The 16,826-nt window shown below is 38.1% G+C and overlaps 1 protein-coding gene across 1 annotated transcript in view; it reads left to right on the forward strand.

The window, feature by feature from the left end:
* Window positions 1-16,826, forward strand: part of LOC149201411 (uncharacterized) — a 408,568-nt gene that overhangs the window by 147,823 nt on the left and 243,919 nt on the right. The window contains exon 2 of the mRNA XM_089402942.1: window positions 12,306-12,397. Coding sequence (XP_089259068.1) covers window positions 12,306-12,397 — 92 coding nt within the window. The remainder of the gene's footprint in view (window positions 1-12,305; window positions 12,398-16,826) is intronic.

A 16,826-nucleotide genomic window follows, 5' to 3' on the forward strand; every position in this document is an offset into this window, starting at 1 on the left:
AGATATGACCCAGAGAGAACAGAAACTAGACACCACCCAAAGAGAATAAAACCCACTCTGATACCACTCTGTAACACCCTCATCCCACATCTACCCAAGTAACCGGCCAACTGGGGTAAATATGTGACGAGAGGCCACTATAATGGGATTCAACCTCCTAGGTGACCTTAAGGAAGTGGAATCGATGGAAACACACCACAAAGACCTTCCACATCAGCAACAGAACTCTCAGGAGCCATCCCAACCACTCAGGTAACCAGCCCCTGAGACCAACTGAAGTTTTAGACCATTAAACTGCCAGACACTCCCTTGATATGGGCATGCATGTGTCCAGGAGGCTCTGGATGCTCCCACAACATTGGTCTGCATGTGTCCAGGGACTTTTCTCCTCAGACTTGTGCTTGCATCTCCAGGATTTGTGCCACTTTTTTAGGCCCAGAGCCTAGGTCACTACCCAGAACTCAATGACTCTTTTGGAAATGAATTTACACAACATAATAATGATGCATTTGCAAAAACAATGATAAGGTCTAGAATGGACCCCTAATAGCCATGATAGGCATTTTGTCAAATATGTCACAAATATGTAATCTACAGGTTTAAATAACAAATTTGAGCATAGGGGTCTCATACTTATCTGAGAATCACTAAGAAATAGTGTTCCCTTATATCATTAGTTGCATTATCATCTATTAGGTCATAGATACATTATCCATTCATTTACAAATCAAACATGAGGAGAGCCATACATCATCACTGTCATAATACATGCTTATAACCAACATAATAACAACATAAATATCAAGGATACATTAGCCATAAAATCCACATATAAACCAGTATAATACTCATGAATTAACAAGGAGAAATAACCTCATATTAATGATGCAAAAGCCAACCCGGGATGGGACTAGCATGTTCCACCTGACCATAGAATTGCTGAGCCAATACTCTCTTCTGCCATTCACCCTCTCGCCATATTCCAAGCATGAATGTGGGACTCAAACCAAAAGAACCAACCAGGGCATCGCGGGGCTACACCACCTCATCCTCATTAATAGAAACCAGGCTTTACCGTAATCCATCCCAGATCACCAGGCCAAAACAATAAACATGTAATAACAGGCTTTACCATGATCTCCACTAGATAATTAGGCCAAACAACCATGGATGCCACTGAATCTCTCCACCTACACCGTGAGGAATTTTCCTGTCTCCTAGTCTCTCAAGCTTTACCACAATCCACAATGGATCACTAGGCCCTAAAGTGAGACCCACTCTCCAGGCTTTACCGCATATCCCATTCTGGGATTACTAGCCCTGATGGAAAGCACCCACCTCTAGGCTTTAACGTATATCCCATCATTCACCGGTCGATGATTCCTAGGCCCACCGAGGCAACACAAAATCCAGCTTTACCGCAACCTACAGTCCGGTTCATGGGTTACTAGGCCATGTGTTCTATTATTCAAGGATCACCTCACTCAGATTCGAATCCATTCGGCAATCCAACTCAACCAAAACATGAGGACCCCATCACACCATGGCTATTCAGAAATGGCAAGGCTAGGCTGAAAACATTGTCACACCTGGCAAAACCCATGCCATAACAACAAAGAACCACATGCAATACCATGCGTGCCATATCTAGAAAGGAAAACACACATGCAAATCGACACTTGCAAAGAATCTTGTTGTAGTTGCTTGATCCTGCTCTTCCTTGCTTTCTCGTTCCTTCCTCTTGCCTTCTTTGCCTTTCTTGATCCAATGCGAAAGTGCTCCAGGAAAACTCTGTGTCCAAGAGTGAGAGAGAAAGAGAATAATGAGAGAGCTCCAAAATTGAACTGATAGAAGATACGAAGTAATCCTCAGAACTCTTTTAATCAATTAGGCCTCTATTTTTTTATTTTTCCATTATTTTCCTTCATTTTCCTCCTCACATGCAATTTGTGATCTTTCACCTTCCTTTTCTCTTAATTTCCATTATTTTCATAAATAAATGTGCCAAAGATGCCATTTTGCCTTTGCAAAGTCTTTGCCATTGCCTTTTCCAATTTTCGTAGCCATAATAAACCAATGAACATCCACATTAGGATGTTTTGCCCAACATTCAGCTTGGAATAAGTGTCCCCTCAACCGTGGTTATTATTTTGCCTTTATTAACTTTTATTACATGGAATTTTTCACCAAGGCTATTACAAATGTCAGCACCGTCATTGCTGCCTCCCTCACCAAGCTTTCGTTGCCTATAAGCTTGAGTGACTTCCTATAAACTAGTTCAACCATACTTAATAGAAGCTTCTGACTTATTAGGGGTGGTTGCTTTTGCTTGTTTATTAAGTTTATATATACATTTATTTATTTGAAAAATGTAATAAGCTAGCTCGAACATAATTAATAGAACCTTTTGACTTCTTAAGGGGAATCACTTTTGTTTGTTTATGAAGTTTATATATATATATATATATTTATTTGAGAAATGTTATAAACTAGCTTGACCATACTTAATTGAAGCTTCCAACTTCTTAAGGGTGGCCACTTTTGTTTGTTTGTTTCTATATATATATAGTGAAAAATGTATAAAGCCTAATCTAAAAGTCAAACCTCATCTGAACCTCATCAAAAAATTTGAACACAAAACAAATTCAATAGCTGTCGAACCTAAATTTGAACCCGAACTTGAACCATGTGACTTAGATATGTAGCAGGTCTAGGTGGTGGTGCATTAGCCAAAGCATTTATAACTTACTGACGAAGAACTTGAAATTTTATAACCGCTTTGCTATTTCCTAGCACGTAAAAGTCCTTCAATATTTGCACAAAGAACAACAACGAAAGCTGAGATAAATTTGAGAATGCATGCACAATGAAAAATGAATTGTGTTATTGCAAAGGACCGTGACTATTCTCGATGGAACTATGTTGCTTTTTCTTGTTGATGAGTATGAGGTATAATTGGCCTTGAAGTCTTTGGATGAGTTCATTGACAAAAATTTTCCTTGGTTTCATTTTTTCTTGAGATCTAGTTCAAGTTCAGTCAAGTATAAGTTGTTCTAGCCTGGAGCTTTGATAATTTGTCATACAATTGAGGGCTCTATGGTGAGATGTGAATGATTTAACCAGTTCGCTTTTTAATTCTGAAATCGTTTGGACGAATGTGTTGGCTAAGGTCATGTGGAGGGACTCGTTCATGCCACATTGTTTGTAAAGCCCATGAAACAATTTTTGTTGTTCTAGGTTGTTGGTATGTTCTGGCATCATTTGAATTATCTATAGTCATATGCGCAGTCAAACATCGAAGGCCTGGGCCATCGGTTTGTTAATCAATGACTGGGCGAGCTAGAATCGATGTGCCACGTCACCAAATTCCTGACGGTTACATTGATTCAACAACAAAATGAGAGCGAAACCATAACATCGTAAAAATCTTTGGGCCAAAATTGGTAGTGAGCTTGAATGTGTATTTGCAATTGCAGGTTCAATTCCATTGTGTTATTGGTCCGATTATTTTTATATACACTGCAAATTTTTTGCATGTTTAACAATCGTCGGTGGGCCTTTTGTAGCACCAACGTTGAAATATGAACAATATGTAGAAGCACCTCCGAAATGTGATGATTTGTAGAATGGTTAATTTAAAATAAGTTTTATGGGTTATTGGGCACAATCAAGGCTCCATAGTGAACAGTCTTAGAGACATGAGAAGTCTTGATGTTGTGCTATGATGATCAAATTCTTTATTATAAGGTTTATGAGCAAGTTGTTGTGAGAGCTTGACATGCTACTAGTGTTTGATAGAAGCATATGATTGTACTATTGAGCATATTTGTTTGTATGTAGAGGATCTTTTAAATTTGAGTACTTTGTTTTATTGCAAGTGTCATCATTGTAAAAAAGAATTGATTGTTGACTTCTCTTTGATGATTATAGGAGCTCCTAGGGTTCGTTGAATAAGAGCTATTCATATAGATGCTGATGCCATTAGGTTTCTGGCAGTGGAATGTGTTGAACAAAATTACCGATCCAAAGCTATTATTGCAGAAAGGTAGTTGGCCTGGTGTCTTATGACTGTGTGTCTTGTAAGGCAGAAGTTGAGACAACTTAAGGTTGGGCACAAGATCAATTTGTGGCACATTGGCTTGTGTATGTGCCTAAGACCTAATAGTGACGTGCTTTCATAGTATTGACAACAGGGACAATAATAGCATGGACAACAACATTATGATGATGTTATGACACTATAGTGACTAAACATAAATAATGACAACAATGGCATTATCGCAGTATTATGACAGTGATATGATAAGAGTAGAGGCAATTCAATAGTAAGTATTATTGATAGCAACAACTAAGCAATATATTCAGTATAATCTATCTTATTCTTTTATCTTCTATCTTCTGGGTGGTAGGGTGGTGAAAGGCGAAGATTGGAGTCTCTGTAAGGTTGGAGCTTGAGAACACTTCCAGGCGACAGGGTGGTGCTAGGGCAAGTTGGAGCTTGTAGGGCGTTGGAGCGTTCTTCTAGTTGGAGTTCGTAAATCAGGGTGTTGGAGCATCCTTTCAATTAGAGCTGATAAAACTAGGGGGTTGGAGCCTCCTTCCAGTTGGAGCTAGTAAATCAGGGTGTTGGATCATCCTTTCAATTGTAGCTAAAAAACCAAGGTTTTGGAGCCTCCTCCTAGTTGGAACTAGTAAGTCAGGGTGATGGAGCATCCTTTTAGTTGGAGCTAATAAATCAGGGGGTTGGCGCCTCCTAGTTGTTGCTGGAGAATTTTGGAAGTTGGAGCTTCCTATCGATGTAATCTTTAAGACCTATATTAAAAGCGTTCAACGATTTTTCTCTTGGAAGGGTTTCCACCTAAAAAAAATCTCGTGTACTGTCTTTGATGTTGTGCATTATTTAATGGTGTTGATTAAATGTTTAAAGTTTACATATTATGATTAAATTGTTAAAAAGAGTGAAATACTGATTCACCCCCCTCTTAGTATTTCCCACAATTGGTATTAGAGTGGGTTCCTTCAGTTGCAACTTAACAATTGGAAGAAAAATCTTAGGTGAATTGAGATGGGAAAGTCAAGGAAGCACACATTGAAACGATTAAAGGAAGTCTTTGGTATTGAAACAGTTTCAGAACATGTTAAAACTAATGAAGAGAGTCATGTTGGTCTAGCCCTAACTAACATACCATCGTTGACTATGGATGCTTAGTAGAACTTGTTGCCCTCTGCTGCAAGTCTACACTAGTCCAGACCCTTGCTGCTGCTTGAAAGTGCCTCAAGGATGTTGCTGATTCCAAATTGGGCCATTGCTGCATCCAAACCTTACTCCTCTGCATCTTGCTGCCAAAGGAAACTTATATCATACCTTTGCTGACCCAGGGTTGTTCTTCGTTGCTTGAGTAATGCCCACAACACCTCGTTGTCCAGTATTGGTCTCTAAACTTACTCTTCAGGGCTTAGAATGTTGTTGCTGTCCCTATAAGGCCTTGGGAGGTGAATCACCGCTTCCTAGAATTGGTCTGAAACACTAATTGGACCTCAAAAACCCTTATTATCACAAAAGGTGGTCCACTATCACAATTGTCCTCGAAAGTCTTATGCTGCCACAAACAGGTGCTAGAAAGAAGGCTGTTGTCTCAAATGAAGGTCTAGTACTAATTCGTTTCTCCCACAGATGCCTCAGATTGCCTTGCTGGCCAAGATTTTAGCCACAAAAGTGACAAAATAGATGAAGGATGCTACAAACTTTATTCTCAAGCCAAATAATCCCCAAAAGATTATGCCAAATATAATAGAGCGAGGGATTGGCTAGGGTGGAGTCTTTCACTACTGAAACCAATCAGAAATAAAAGGGGTCTTAAAAACCTCATGAGCCTCAGCAAACAAAATCAAAATATCCAACAATCATGATGAGAAAACTGATTTTCCTCTCCCTTATTTATAGATTCCCTTTGGGGTACTTTCTCCTAATTTTAATTCGAGGGCTCTCAAATTTCCCTCTAATTTACCCCAAATTTGGCTTTTATCACAAGTTTTCCTCCAATTGATAGGCTATTTCATCCTCCTTGAGCCATTTAATTAGAAGAGGACATTACAGACTTGTAGTAGTATTTGTACTATATGACAGATGTGCAATATTTGATCATGTTGAAGATTTTATAAATCTACTTTAAGAATTACAATTATTTGACATTTTGAATATATATATCCTTTTAAATTTTGATGTTGATGAATATGTTCTACTTCTTTATGCTCATTTCTTTTTTCTTTTTGTATTAATACTCATTTCTTATTTTATGTTCTTTTATCTTATATCTCATCTATTATATATATATATATATATATATATATATATATATATAGATAATCGAATTTGAATTGAACTTTATCTTGTTCCCCCATGTGTCTAGTGTCAGTGTCTTCTGCTCTATGCATGGGATATTCTGGTTCCAGATCAATTTGCAATTCTCTTTCCTTGCTTCTATATCTCTGTCGCCTATAGGCCACGTTCATGCTCTGATACCACTGTAGTGTACCAAAGCTAAAATAACCCAATAATCTTTTAAAATTTTCTTTTGGTGCATTCTGTCAAATAGTTTGCGAGCAAACATTTCTTCAAACACTTAGAGAGCAAAGTAAGGAACATTGACATCAGAGATAAATTTCAGGGGCACAATCAAATTTTTATAAACATGGTTGAAGAGTACAAATGCAATATATTAGATTGTGAACTTGGAACTCTTCTTTGGCTTATCAATTGAAATCTGAAGATCTACCCAACGATACTGCCCTTTGCTACAATGAATTTAGTTTGGCAATGTAGTCAGTTTGGGATCTTTGACATTAGCAAATGAAATCGCTCCACAAGAACTTGAAGCAACTCGTCCCTACTGAGTGATTAATTCAGCCTACCTATAGCAATAGATGTATGATTTAACATAGTAAATCCGACCCTTTCTATACCATGAATTTGACCCTCCTGAAGATATGAATTTGGCCCTTTGGCATATGGATCTCATCAATGAATTTCGCCTCCTGCTAGGAATCACGATTTGCCAAGAATCTCAACCTCCTTCAACAATTTATCTTGACCTTCTTAATAGAAGAATTTGGCCTCAACTTCAACACTTTTCAATCCTCCTATAGAATAATGAATCTGGCCACGAAATAATTCAATCGTGAGAATAAAATGACCTCCACAAAGAATGGATTCAACCTTCAAAGAGAATTGATTTGGATATACAATTTGAAGAAAATTTCAGCCTCCTCCTTGCAATCCAATTTGGCTTGTTGTCGCAAAGTCTAGTAGGCCTTAGAGAGGGAAACCCTACAAGCTATAAACAAGACCTATAAGCGACAATGGAGTGGTGGGCCACTGTTATCATAGCCAACCCCCCCTGCTCTTTAAAGATTTTCACCGATGGGAGGATCCCGGTAAAATAGACATCACATATGATAGTAGGGTTTTGACACTTCCCTTCAAGAACAAATTCTAGTCTAATGTTTCTTCAATATAAGCTTATACCTTTTAATACCACAATGATAAAACCTTTTGGCTAAAGGGCACAAGCTTAAATAAAAAGCCTTTTCTCTATTTCCAATTCTCCACTCTATATGGCTCTCTGCCAAATATACACTTTACGGAAAGCTTCAACTCCCTTGGCGCTTCTCCAAAGATCTCTGCCAATATTGAGGTTCTACCAAATATAATAGTTCCACCAAGTCACCATTCTAACCTTTGTTAAGCCTTTGGTGTATCGGCTATCCATACCATTCCACCAACGCTTCCAAATGTGGCATAACTGCTAACTCTATCACTGCGAATTCTCCACTATAGGAAAACTTCATAATTAGACTAAGTACATCCACTATTAAATTAGCAGTAGAACACCCTGCTATTCCTGTAATTAGAATGGTGCAAGTCCATATCCATAATCTATAACTCTGCATATAATTCACTATGTATTTAGTAGTCTAATTATAACTTGAAATGTACAGATGTGTCATTCTCACAGGGAGTTGAGCAGAATTCGTATATCAAATTTACCATATGTTGGGCGCATCAACACCAATCCATATTATAGATTTTAATACCAATACTTTAAAATTGGTACCCTTCACAACTAATTCTAGGTTGAACGTATTCATTGTGTATTTCATGCTTTTCTTTGACGTAGGCCGTTAGTGGAGGTGACCAGTCTTCTCCTTTCAGTCTGATGCCAATCGATTCCAGCCAGAGCTCCCTTCAATCCAATAGATCTCCATTGAGAAAAACCATTGGAGTCTGTTTTTTTATCCTCATATTTTAATGTTGTTGCTGTATATATCGTTACCACCACAGCAGGCTGCCCCGCATCTCGGACCCCGTCCTTTAATTAAAACGTGCACTCACTTTTTGTTCTGGGGTAATTTCCCCCAGGCAATGGACCATAGTATTTGTTTACCTGAAAGAAATATAATGCGCAAGAATCAATTGACTACGGGGAAGGTTCTTTCCCAGGGCCTACAACCCTAACTCTTATTGTCCCAATTTATTCCTTAGTCATGTAACTTCAGATATTACAGAGAACCTCCCTTTTCGAGGTTCTCTGCCACAGTCCCAACCCTACTTATTCCTTATCCCTGGATGTAATTCATCAAGGCTTAAAAAAAACTAAGTATAACTCCAGCTGCGACCTCCCAATACGATGTTCCACCACGCTCTGTTTGAACCCGATGACAGGGATTCCAATGTACTCTATCTCCGTCTCTATTTAGATAGTAGAAACAATATTTGCTATGTGCACATAAGCTTTGTAATTCTTTAGAATCTACTGTCAAATAAAAGGAACGAGATGATTGCAGGAAAACTGTTATGGGGAAAATGAACAAAGTAGTTGATGCTCTGCTTCACATACTCTTTTCTTTTGCACTCATTTAAAATAGGTTGTACCATTCAACAAAGTGTTCTCACAATTGACTGGAAATTACATAATTTACAAAAGGCCCTTTTTTGACTTGATTTACATTCTACGACCCATCTTGGCACTAAGCCAAATTTTTGGATCTCAAGCCTCTTGTTTGTCTCTCACTGGCTGCACAAACACTTCTTCTTCTCTACCTCCCAACTATTTATTTACATCATTAAATACAAAGGAAATCTGAACTGATTTAGTTCAATCCAAGGAATCTTCACCTAAACTAAATCCTCTAAATCCACATTTTCCTAAAAAACCTAACTTCCCTCATTTCTCTCAAATTCACTCAATATTCTCGAGATCTATCCTGAGTAATAGATCTGATTACAATTTTCATTTCCGAAATACATATTTTCTAGAATATTTTGAAAACATAAGAAATAATTAAATAATTAAATTAATTTGGGACCAACTCCCTTTGTAAACAAAAACCCCCTAGTCTAGTCAAAACACATTTTGACTTGGAAGTTGAATGTTCCTGCGTCAACTTATAACAAGTATTATAGGTTTAAGGTGTGAAATGATCTCACTAGGAGGTCTAGAAAGGCACAATTTTGGTTCAAGGCTTCACAAGGAAGCAAATCGCTTTCTATGGAGATATTTAGAAACAAAGGCACAAGACCTAGGGTTTGATTGATTTGACGAGTCTTGGAGTGACTCAAGGCCAAGGCAATAATAAGAGGTTTCTTACAATGTATATTAGCTTAGCCAAGGCTTGCGAAACCTTCAAGAAAGTTCTTAAGTTGAGGGAAGAAAAACTAGGGTTTCCCTCTTAGGGAAATCACCTAGGGCATGAGAATTTATGGATGAGATTGGAGTGGATGCCCACCAAACTGATAGGTTTTGTAGAAAACCCTACCTATTTGATGTTTAGGCTCTCCAACCACCAAAATCCTCACTCCCTAGAAATTCACTCCAAGCCCTAGATTTCTTCTCTAGCCTTAGAAGGACCAAAATTTAGGAGAGAGAAAATATGGAGAAAATGTGAGAATGATCGCCAACAATTTGGACTAGTGCCTTGTCCTTTGGGCATATGGAGTCAATGATATTTTAGATTAGCTAATCTTGTTTCCAAGGAGGTTGAAATTTGATGCCTTGGTAACAAATTTCTAGCTTTTACCCACTCAATGAGAAAATGGATTTTTATGGGAGAGCTACAAGGAGTTCACCACTCAGACAATTCTTAACATATCATGCATGAGTAATGCATGCAATATTCATCTAGCTAGCATTCAATTAATCTTCAATAAAATTAGGGCACAATTTTAGCATGAACTAGAATCAATCATTCCATACATTAGACATAGAAAGTAGATCTTCAACAATTAAGAGTACTTACAAGACCATGTGCAAGAACAAAGTATGGTCTAGTAAAATCAACACCAAGGTGCATTTCTAGGCCCTATCCAAGGTATGAGGATGTGTGGATGCCAAATCCCAATGAACCAGTGGTCAGTTGAACCGAAGGGAGGTGGAATAGGGGCTCATAATGTAAGATGAAAAGTGGTAAGTATGGAATTGGGATAAATGGGGCTACACTATCTCAATCATGGCTTCCCAAGTAGTGCCCCTTCCTAAAGCCATGGGCCATTAGAAGAGGTCCCACTGGACTAGGATTGAAAATTAATTCCCATTTAAGGTGAGGGAACATAATTACGGCCGAGATCCTTCTTTCTTCCGAATTAGCTCATAATCCATGCCAAAATGCCCAAATACAAACAAGCATAAGCACCCAATTGCATAATGAATAAAGTACCTTTTTATCAGAAGCCTGCCTTCCAACATGTGCTCTTGACAAATGGTCAAGGAAACATATAATTGATGTAGATGGAAGAGATATGGATGACACGTCACATTGGCTACAAAGTGGCTCTCAAGGGCGGTTGGTTGCCGTCTAGAAGAGATGAATAGGAGAAAAGTTTCTTCTACACGTCACCCACTTTAACGCGACCTTCTTAGAAACATCGATTTGGCCCTCAAGATAAGAAATGGCTGGTGAAATTCGTCCTCCAGTGCTTGGACATAAACGACTCTCGAGAAATGTAAACTTGGCCCTTCAGAAGGTGAGAATAATACAAATTCAACCCTCTTTCTGGAAATGATAACTTGACATATTGAAAATTCAAACAAAGCCCTTCAAGACAAGAATTTCGGCCTCCTCTGGGTGTTGATAATTCGACCTTTACTAGCCTAGCAATTCAGCCCCAACTGATGATTTGCAATTCAGCCTTCTTTCAATAGTTGTCCCTACAAATGTAATGATCTCTGTTTAAAAATTTACCCTTCAGATCAAAGGTTTCTCCTTCAGTAATTTTGCTCCAACACCTGCAATAAACACCCAATGGAAGACCTGAAGTATTCTTCCCCAATGGCTAACTAGGGTGGCACTCAAAGTAAATTAGCTAAGTACCAGCGAGGGTGGCACTCGAAGTGCACTGAAGCTAGTTTGAGAGCTTCACCTGAAACCCTCGAGCTAGACTCACTTGAGCCCCAATCCAATGAATGAAAAATGGCCTTCTCTCCCCTTTTAAAAGATTTTGTCGGATCTTCTCCAAACTTCTAGAAATCTCTTTTTTATTATTTTATTGATAAATCCACTTATTTTCTCTAAGTGACTTTTGCCCTCTTTTTTTTAATAATATTCTGCCCCTTTTTATTCAATAATAGTAGCCCCTTTTTATATAATAATAATAATGTCAAAATAGAGTTGGGAAAAAATCCATTGTCCCCATAGCAAATTTCCCCTTGCTTAGCCTAAAGGAGATGGTTAGGCAGCGGGAATGAGATCTCTGTGCTCAAACAATTGGGAACATTACATTATGATATCTATTATATTTACCCTTCCATTCTCTATATTACTGTTTGTAAATATTTTTCTATAGATATAAGATATATTTTTCAAAAAAACATGGGAGATAAAACAACAGGCCCATCCCCAAAAAATGATTGCTCATTGATCCTTTATATGCTGCCTTAGTACCTGCATCAGATGTCTGAATTTTGATCACAATCTAAGATGTTTTAACTGAGCTCTCTTTATATTTGACTTTTGAAATCATGAACTAATTGCTGACCTTTGATTCTTGCATATGATATTTTATTTTAGTGATGACGGACAGATGTTATTTTGCTTTAAGTGGCAGAAATATTCTAGACCATTGAATCTCCATAATAGATGCAAAATATTTTACATGATTTTAAGAGGATGATTTTGTTGGGCTTTCAGGCTTCTTGAAAACTCAATACGCCATTCATTTTCTTCAAATAGGTCTTTGCTTTGTCTTTTTTTACGTCTTTTTCTTTCAACATTGTAGGTATAAAAAAAATTACTTGTTTTGTGTGATACAGGCAATTCTGATCCAGAACAGTTAAGGAGAACTGCACAGGAGTTTCAGAGGTTAAATCCCATAGAGCTGGAAAGGCGTCAAGCAGAAATAAAGGTTTGCAATTTCTAATTCACTGTGTATAAATCCAGTGGAATATGACAATATCTATTTTGTTATTCAAAGTGTGTAATTGTGTGACAATGGTTCTTCAGTTGGAGACCAAAAGGATCCTCCATTCACTATAGAAATTGAATTCTATACATAGTTGTTTTATCGAAGTAAAGCCTATCAATATTACCAATACCACTGCTAGTTTATCTGTTTTATGAAAGTAAAACTATCAATATGTCCAACATCATTGTCAAATAAAAAAACAATTTCTATATGCAGTACTGAATTTCCTCAATTTTGTTTCTTATATTGGGTTAATATGCTTCTGTGTTCAAGATTCATTATCCTAGATGACATAGGTTTCAAGAGCAGTATCAGATAAGTAAACAAACTCAATATTTCTAGTCAAGGCTATGAACCACATTTTCTGATGCACTCTATTGCCTTAATTTGCCTCATGTTACTACCAAAAGTTGCACTCTAAGTGAGAAAGTCCTGAAACACAAGTGCAACCTGAGGGGAACTAAGGAAGGCTGCCCACTGTCATCACAACAACGCTTCCTCTTGCTTTAGGCTGGCTCTCCCCCAGCACAAGGAGGTTTCCCTAGTAAAGTATAAGGTGCAGAAATAGAACAGGATGGAGGATTGAGACTCGTGGCTATCCAATTAAGGAAAATAGGGTAAAGAGACAACCTCTAGAGGGTTTAAAATTATGAATGGGGATGGCATGATCATTGTTGAAAACATTGGCAGTAGCAAAAAATTGTTGAGGTTCTAGAATAAAACTTATTGGCAAAGTTGGTGGAAAAGTAGCTAAAATTGGCAATGGTGGTGTTAGTGTCAGTCTTGTTAGCGTGTCACTTGGATCAAACGTGCTTTTACAATGCTTGTCAGGACTATCAATATCAATTTTTTTTTGTCACTAGGTTTACACAGTAAAATTTGGTCACTGTTTGGTCAGTCAAGAAATGAGGTTAGTCTTTTGAAAATTCACTCATGCTGGTCACCTATCACATTTCTATGAAGGTGTCATAATAAAAGAAAATCAGTCATCATCATCATTCCATTTAGTTTCAGGTCATCCATTAGGTCGCTAGGGTTTCCAAGGTCCATCATTTTCATGAATAAATCCAGCAGTGAATAGAGCATGACAAGCAGCTCTTTGGTATTGATTTGTGAGTTATCACACATTCATCATGTTCTCATGTTTAAAAAGTTCCAGAAGAAGAAGTTCCAGTACTCAGGAAAGTGAAAAGACAGCTCAGGTTTCAGTTGTAAAGGTGACTCTGTTTTCAAAAGTGAAAAAATCAGTTTTTCAAAGGTTTGTGGGTCCCATTTCTTTTTAAAAGGAGAAATAAATTTGCCTATATAAACTCAAAAGCCCCAAACTTGTTTCATTTACCTCTTATTCACTTGAGTATCGAGCTCTCCACCCCAAGAGAGAGAAAAAAGCCGATTTTTTAGGCAAACTAGGCAAAAATCTTAAGGTGATGCGCACAAAGACACTACGCTGCGCTCAGAGACACTACACTATGCTCAGGCGCTGCGCTTAGCCTAATTGCGTTACACTTGGGGCAGAGTGTCCAGAAAACGCCCAAATTTCTCCCAAATTCAAATTTTAAGCCTGTTAACTTGATTTCATTGCTTCCTATGCCAAACAAGAAGTAAGTATATCATTACACTTCTTTCTTTGTTTTTCAAAATCATCTGATGCCAATGATTTTCCCAATTAGGGTTTTGTAGTGAAATTTTCATGGAGAATGATAGGTTGATGATGGCCATTTTTATTTCTTGGTTTTTAAACATGTAAAATATTGCCCTACACCTATATACATGTTTGATAAACTATTTAAAGCATTCAATTAACCTCCAAATAGAATTTTACCTCTCCAAAAATGAAACCCTAGTTCATTCATAGGGGTTTTTTTGGCACTTTTACTAAAAACTCTATTTTTTCCTCCTCACAAGCATATCATTCCTCCATTGTTTTTTCCACTCATTTTCATCAGCTCTCCATATTTCATTTCCACCTCTTTCAAACCTCCCTTGCCATTTTGTCAAATTCCACCTTCCCGTAACTCCATTTTCCACTAATACCTCAGTTTTTCTCATTTTCTGCTGCTAGGGTTCCTACCATCATGGAAGCAGAATCTTCACTAGAGAGGAAATGACATCACAAGGGAGGGAAAATCCTCAGATATGAGCCATCAAATTGTACTGAAATCAACACATATCCCTTTATCAAACAGTGTTTTGAAGATGTACATTGCTTGGATTTTTGCCAAAGGGTGAGTGAGGTGGGTTTCAATGAGTAGTTAACAAATTGGGTGGCAACTCAGTTGAAGGGCGAAAGTGTTGTTATTGCTGGTGTTGAATTCACTTTTTCAGTGGCCTCCATTTCACTTGCTACAGGGCTACCGGACAATGGTGAATATTGGTTCAAGGGAATGAGCCTAGATCTTGAGTATTATAGGCCCTTCTTAAAAACACCATATAGGGAAAAACATGCTCATGTTATGCCTTTCAGATACTTATTGGAGAAGTATGCCCCTTTGATGAAGATTGTCATGAAGTTCTTTACATGTGAAGGAAGATTCTCCAGGTTGTATGCTTATCATATTCGCCTCCTAATGCATTTTACCTCTCAGAAGCCACTAAATATGTGCAACTACCTATGTAGGAGCATTGCCAAAATGTCAGAGAGGATTCAGATGAAGAAAAGGAGCACTACCCTAGCCTGTTTCATCATAGTCTGATCAAGACTATAGTCCTTCACCAGCTTGCAGAGAAAGGTATGACTTGGGAAACCTTTTTGGAAACAACTCTCAAATGGCATGAAACTAATGTGGCAACTCAACCATCTAGCATGCCAAAACAACAAATGGAAGTGGGGTCCTCTAGCAAATCAGTTGAGAAAACCAAAGCGCCTAAGCCTGAGGTGACCAAGATGTACAAGAGAGGAAAGAGGCTTGTGTTTGCTTCTCATGGTGAGAAAGGGGCCAAGCCTTCTACATCAACAAAACAGGGATCAACAACGAAAGATAAGGACATGGTTGAACATGAATTTGAGCTAGTTGATTTAGAGGCAGAGGATCAGACTTCAAGCATGCAGCAGATGATTAGAGATAAAGACTATTAGATCAAGGAGCTCACAGTAAACATGGAGAGAGCAAGGTACATAATTTCATTTCTAGAACAGGAGAATAGTCAGCTCAAAGCGAAGCAATTAATCATGGAAAAAGAGCAAACCAAGTTATTGCAGCAGGTTGGCAAAGGCAAAGCAGTCATTGAGTCAAGTGAGCCTGAAGGAACAAAAGGGAAAGGTAAGAGGAAAAGGCCAAGAACAAAGGGCCTAAAGAAGGCATTGCAAGAAGAACAAGAACACATTCTGTTGAATGAAGACCTAGACCTAGAGGACATAATTGCTCTTGAGGTCAATCAAGACAAGGAGTATTGGCTCAATAGGGTGAATGAACACTTGGAGAAGCTTCTAGAGAAGGCAAACAGAGACAATCAGCTACTTAGGCATATGGCGCACCACTACCAGGCTCAAAACATGATTGCCAATGTCAAGGTAAAGCAACTTGAAAACAAGCTCAAAGAAGCCAAAAAGGAAGAAAAGGATGAAGGAAACTTAGAGATGCTTGCTGAAGCATCTATGAAGGTTTAACATACATAATTTTACAGCTCCTGGCCAATTTTGAGCAATTTTGGTTTTTTGTGAATTTTGAAGCCAAATTCAGAAATTTAGTAGTTCCAGGAGTTCCTCAGGCATCTATTTTAGGAAAAGTCTACATTTTTGGAAAGCTCTTGCCATCCTCTAAAAACCCATTTGCTCAGATTTTCCAGAGGTGGCTCAGATTTTGAGAAAAGTGGAAAAAAGTGGCAAAAAACTAGCATTTTGGACCCTTTTTTGATAGGCGCTGTGCTCCTGGAGTGACCTTGGGAGAATGGATTTTTGAAGGCCTTCCCATGGGTCATTTTCAAAAATTCAAACTGTTCTGGAAACTAGACTTGAAGGGCTAGTTGACTGTTCTCTCAGATTTGCATTTGGACCTTAGGAAGGCACCTGAAAATCAGCTCAAAGTCGGCGCTGCACTTCTGCATTTTTCTGTGTTTTAATTTGTAAATTTCACTGTGTAAAATTTCTAGTTTCCAGTTTGACTTAGTCAAAGTCAAACCTCTTTATGTAATGGCACTTGTTTCGAGGCTAGGTGATGTAGGCATGAATAAATGTACATGATAGGTTGTTTTTGATGTTTATTAGGCCTCATAAAGGAAGCAAACTCCTAAACAAACTCTCCAAGAAGTGTTTGAGTTTCACCTTCTCACTCTCACCTGTTGGTTGAGAGAATCTTGGAGTCAATTCTTCCACCAAGGAATTTAACTCCTAGAGGTGGGCAAGTGGTCTAGGAGATTCTATATGTATGAT

This window comes from Pinus tabuliformis, chromosome 2_1 (assembly GCF_031772625.1).
Source record: "Pinus tabuliformis cultivar Carrire ecotype Pingquan chromosome 2_1, CPIR1, whole genome shotgun sequence".
NCBI classification, from domain to species: domain Eukaryota; kingdom Viridiplantae; phylum Streptophyta; class Pinopsida; order Pinales; family Pinaceae; genus Pinus; species Pinus tabuliformis.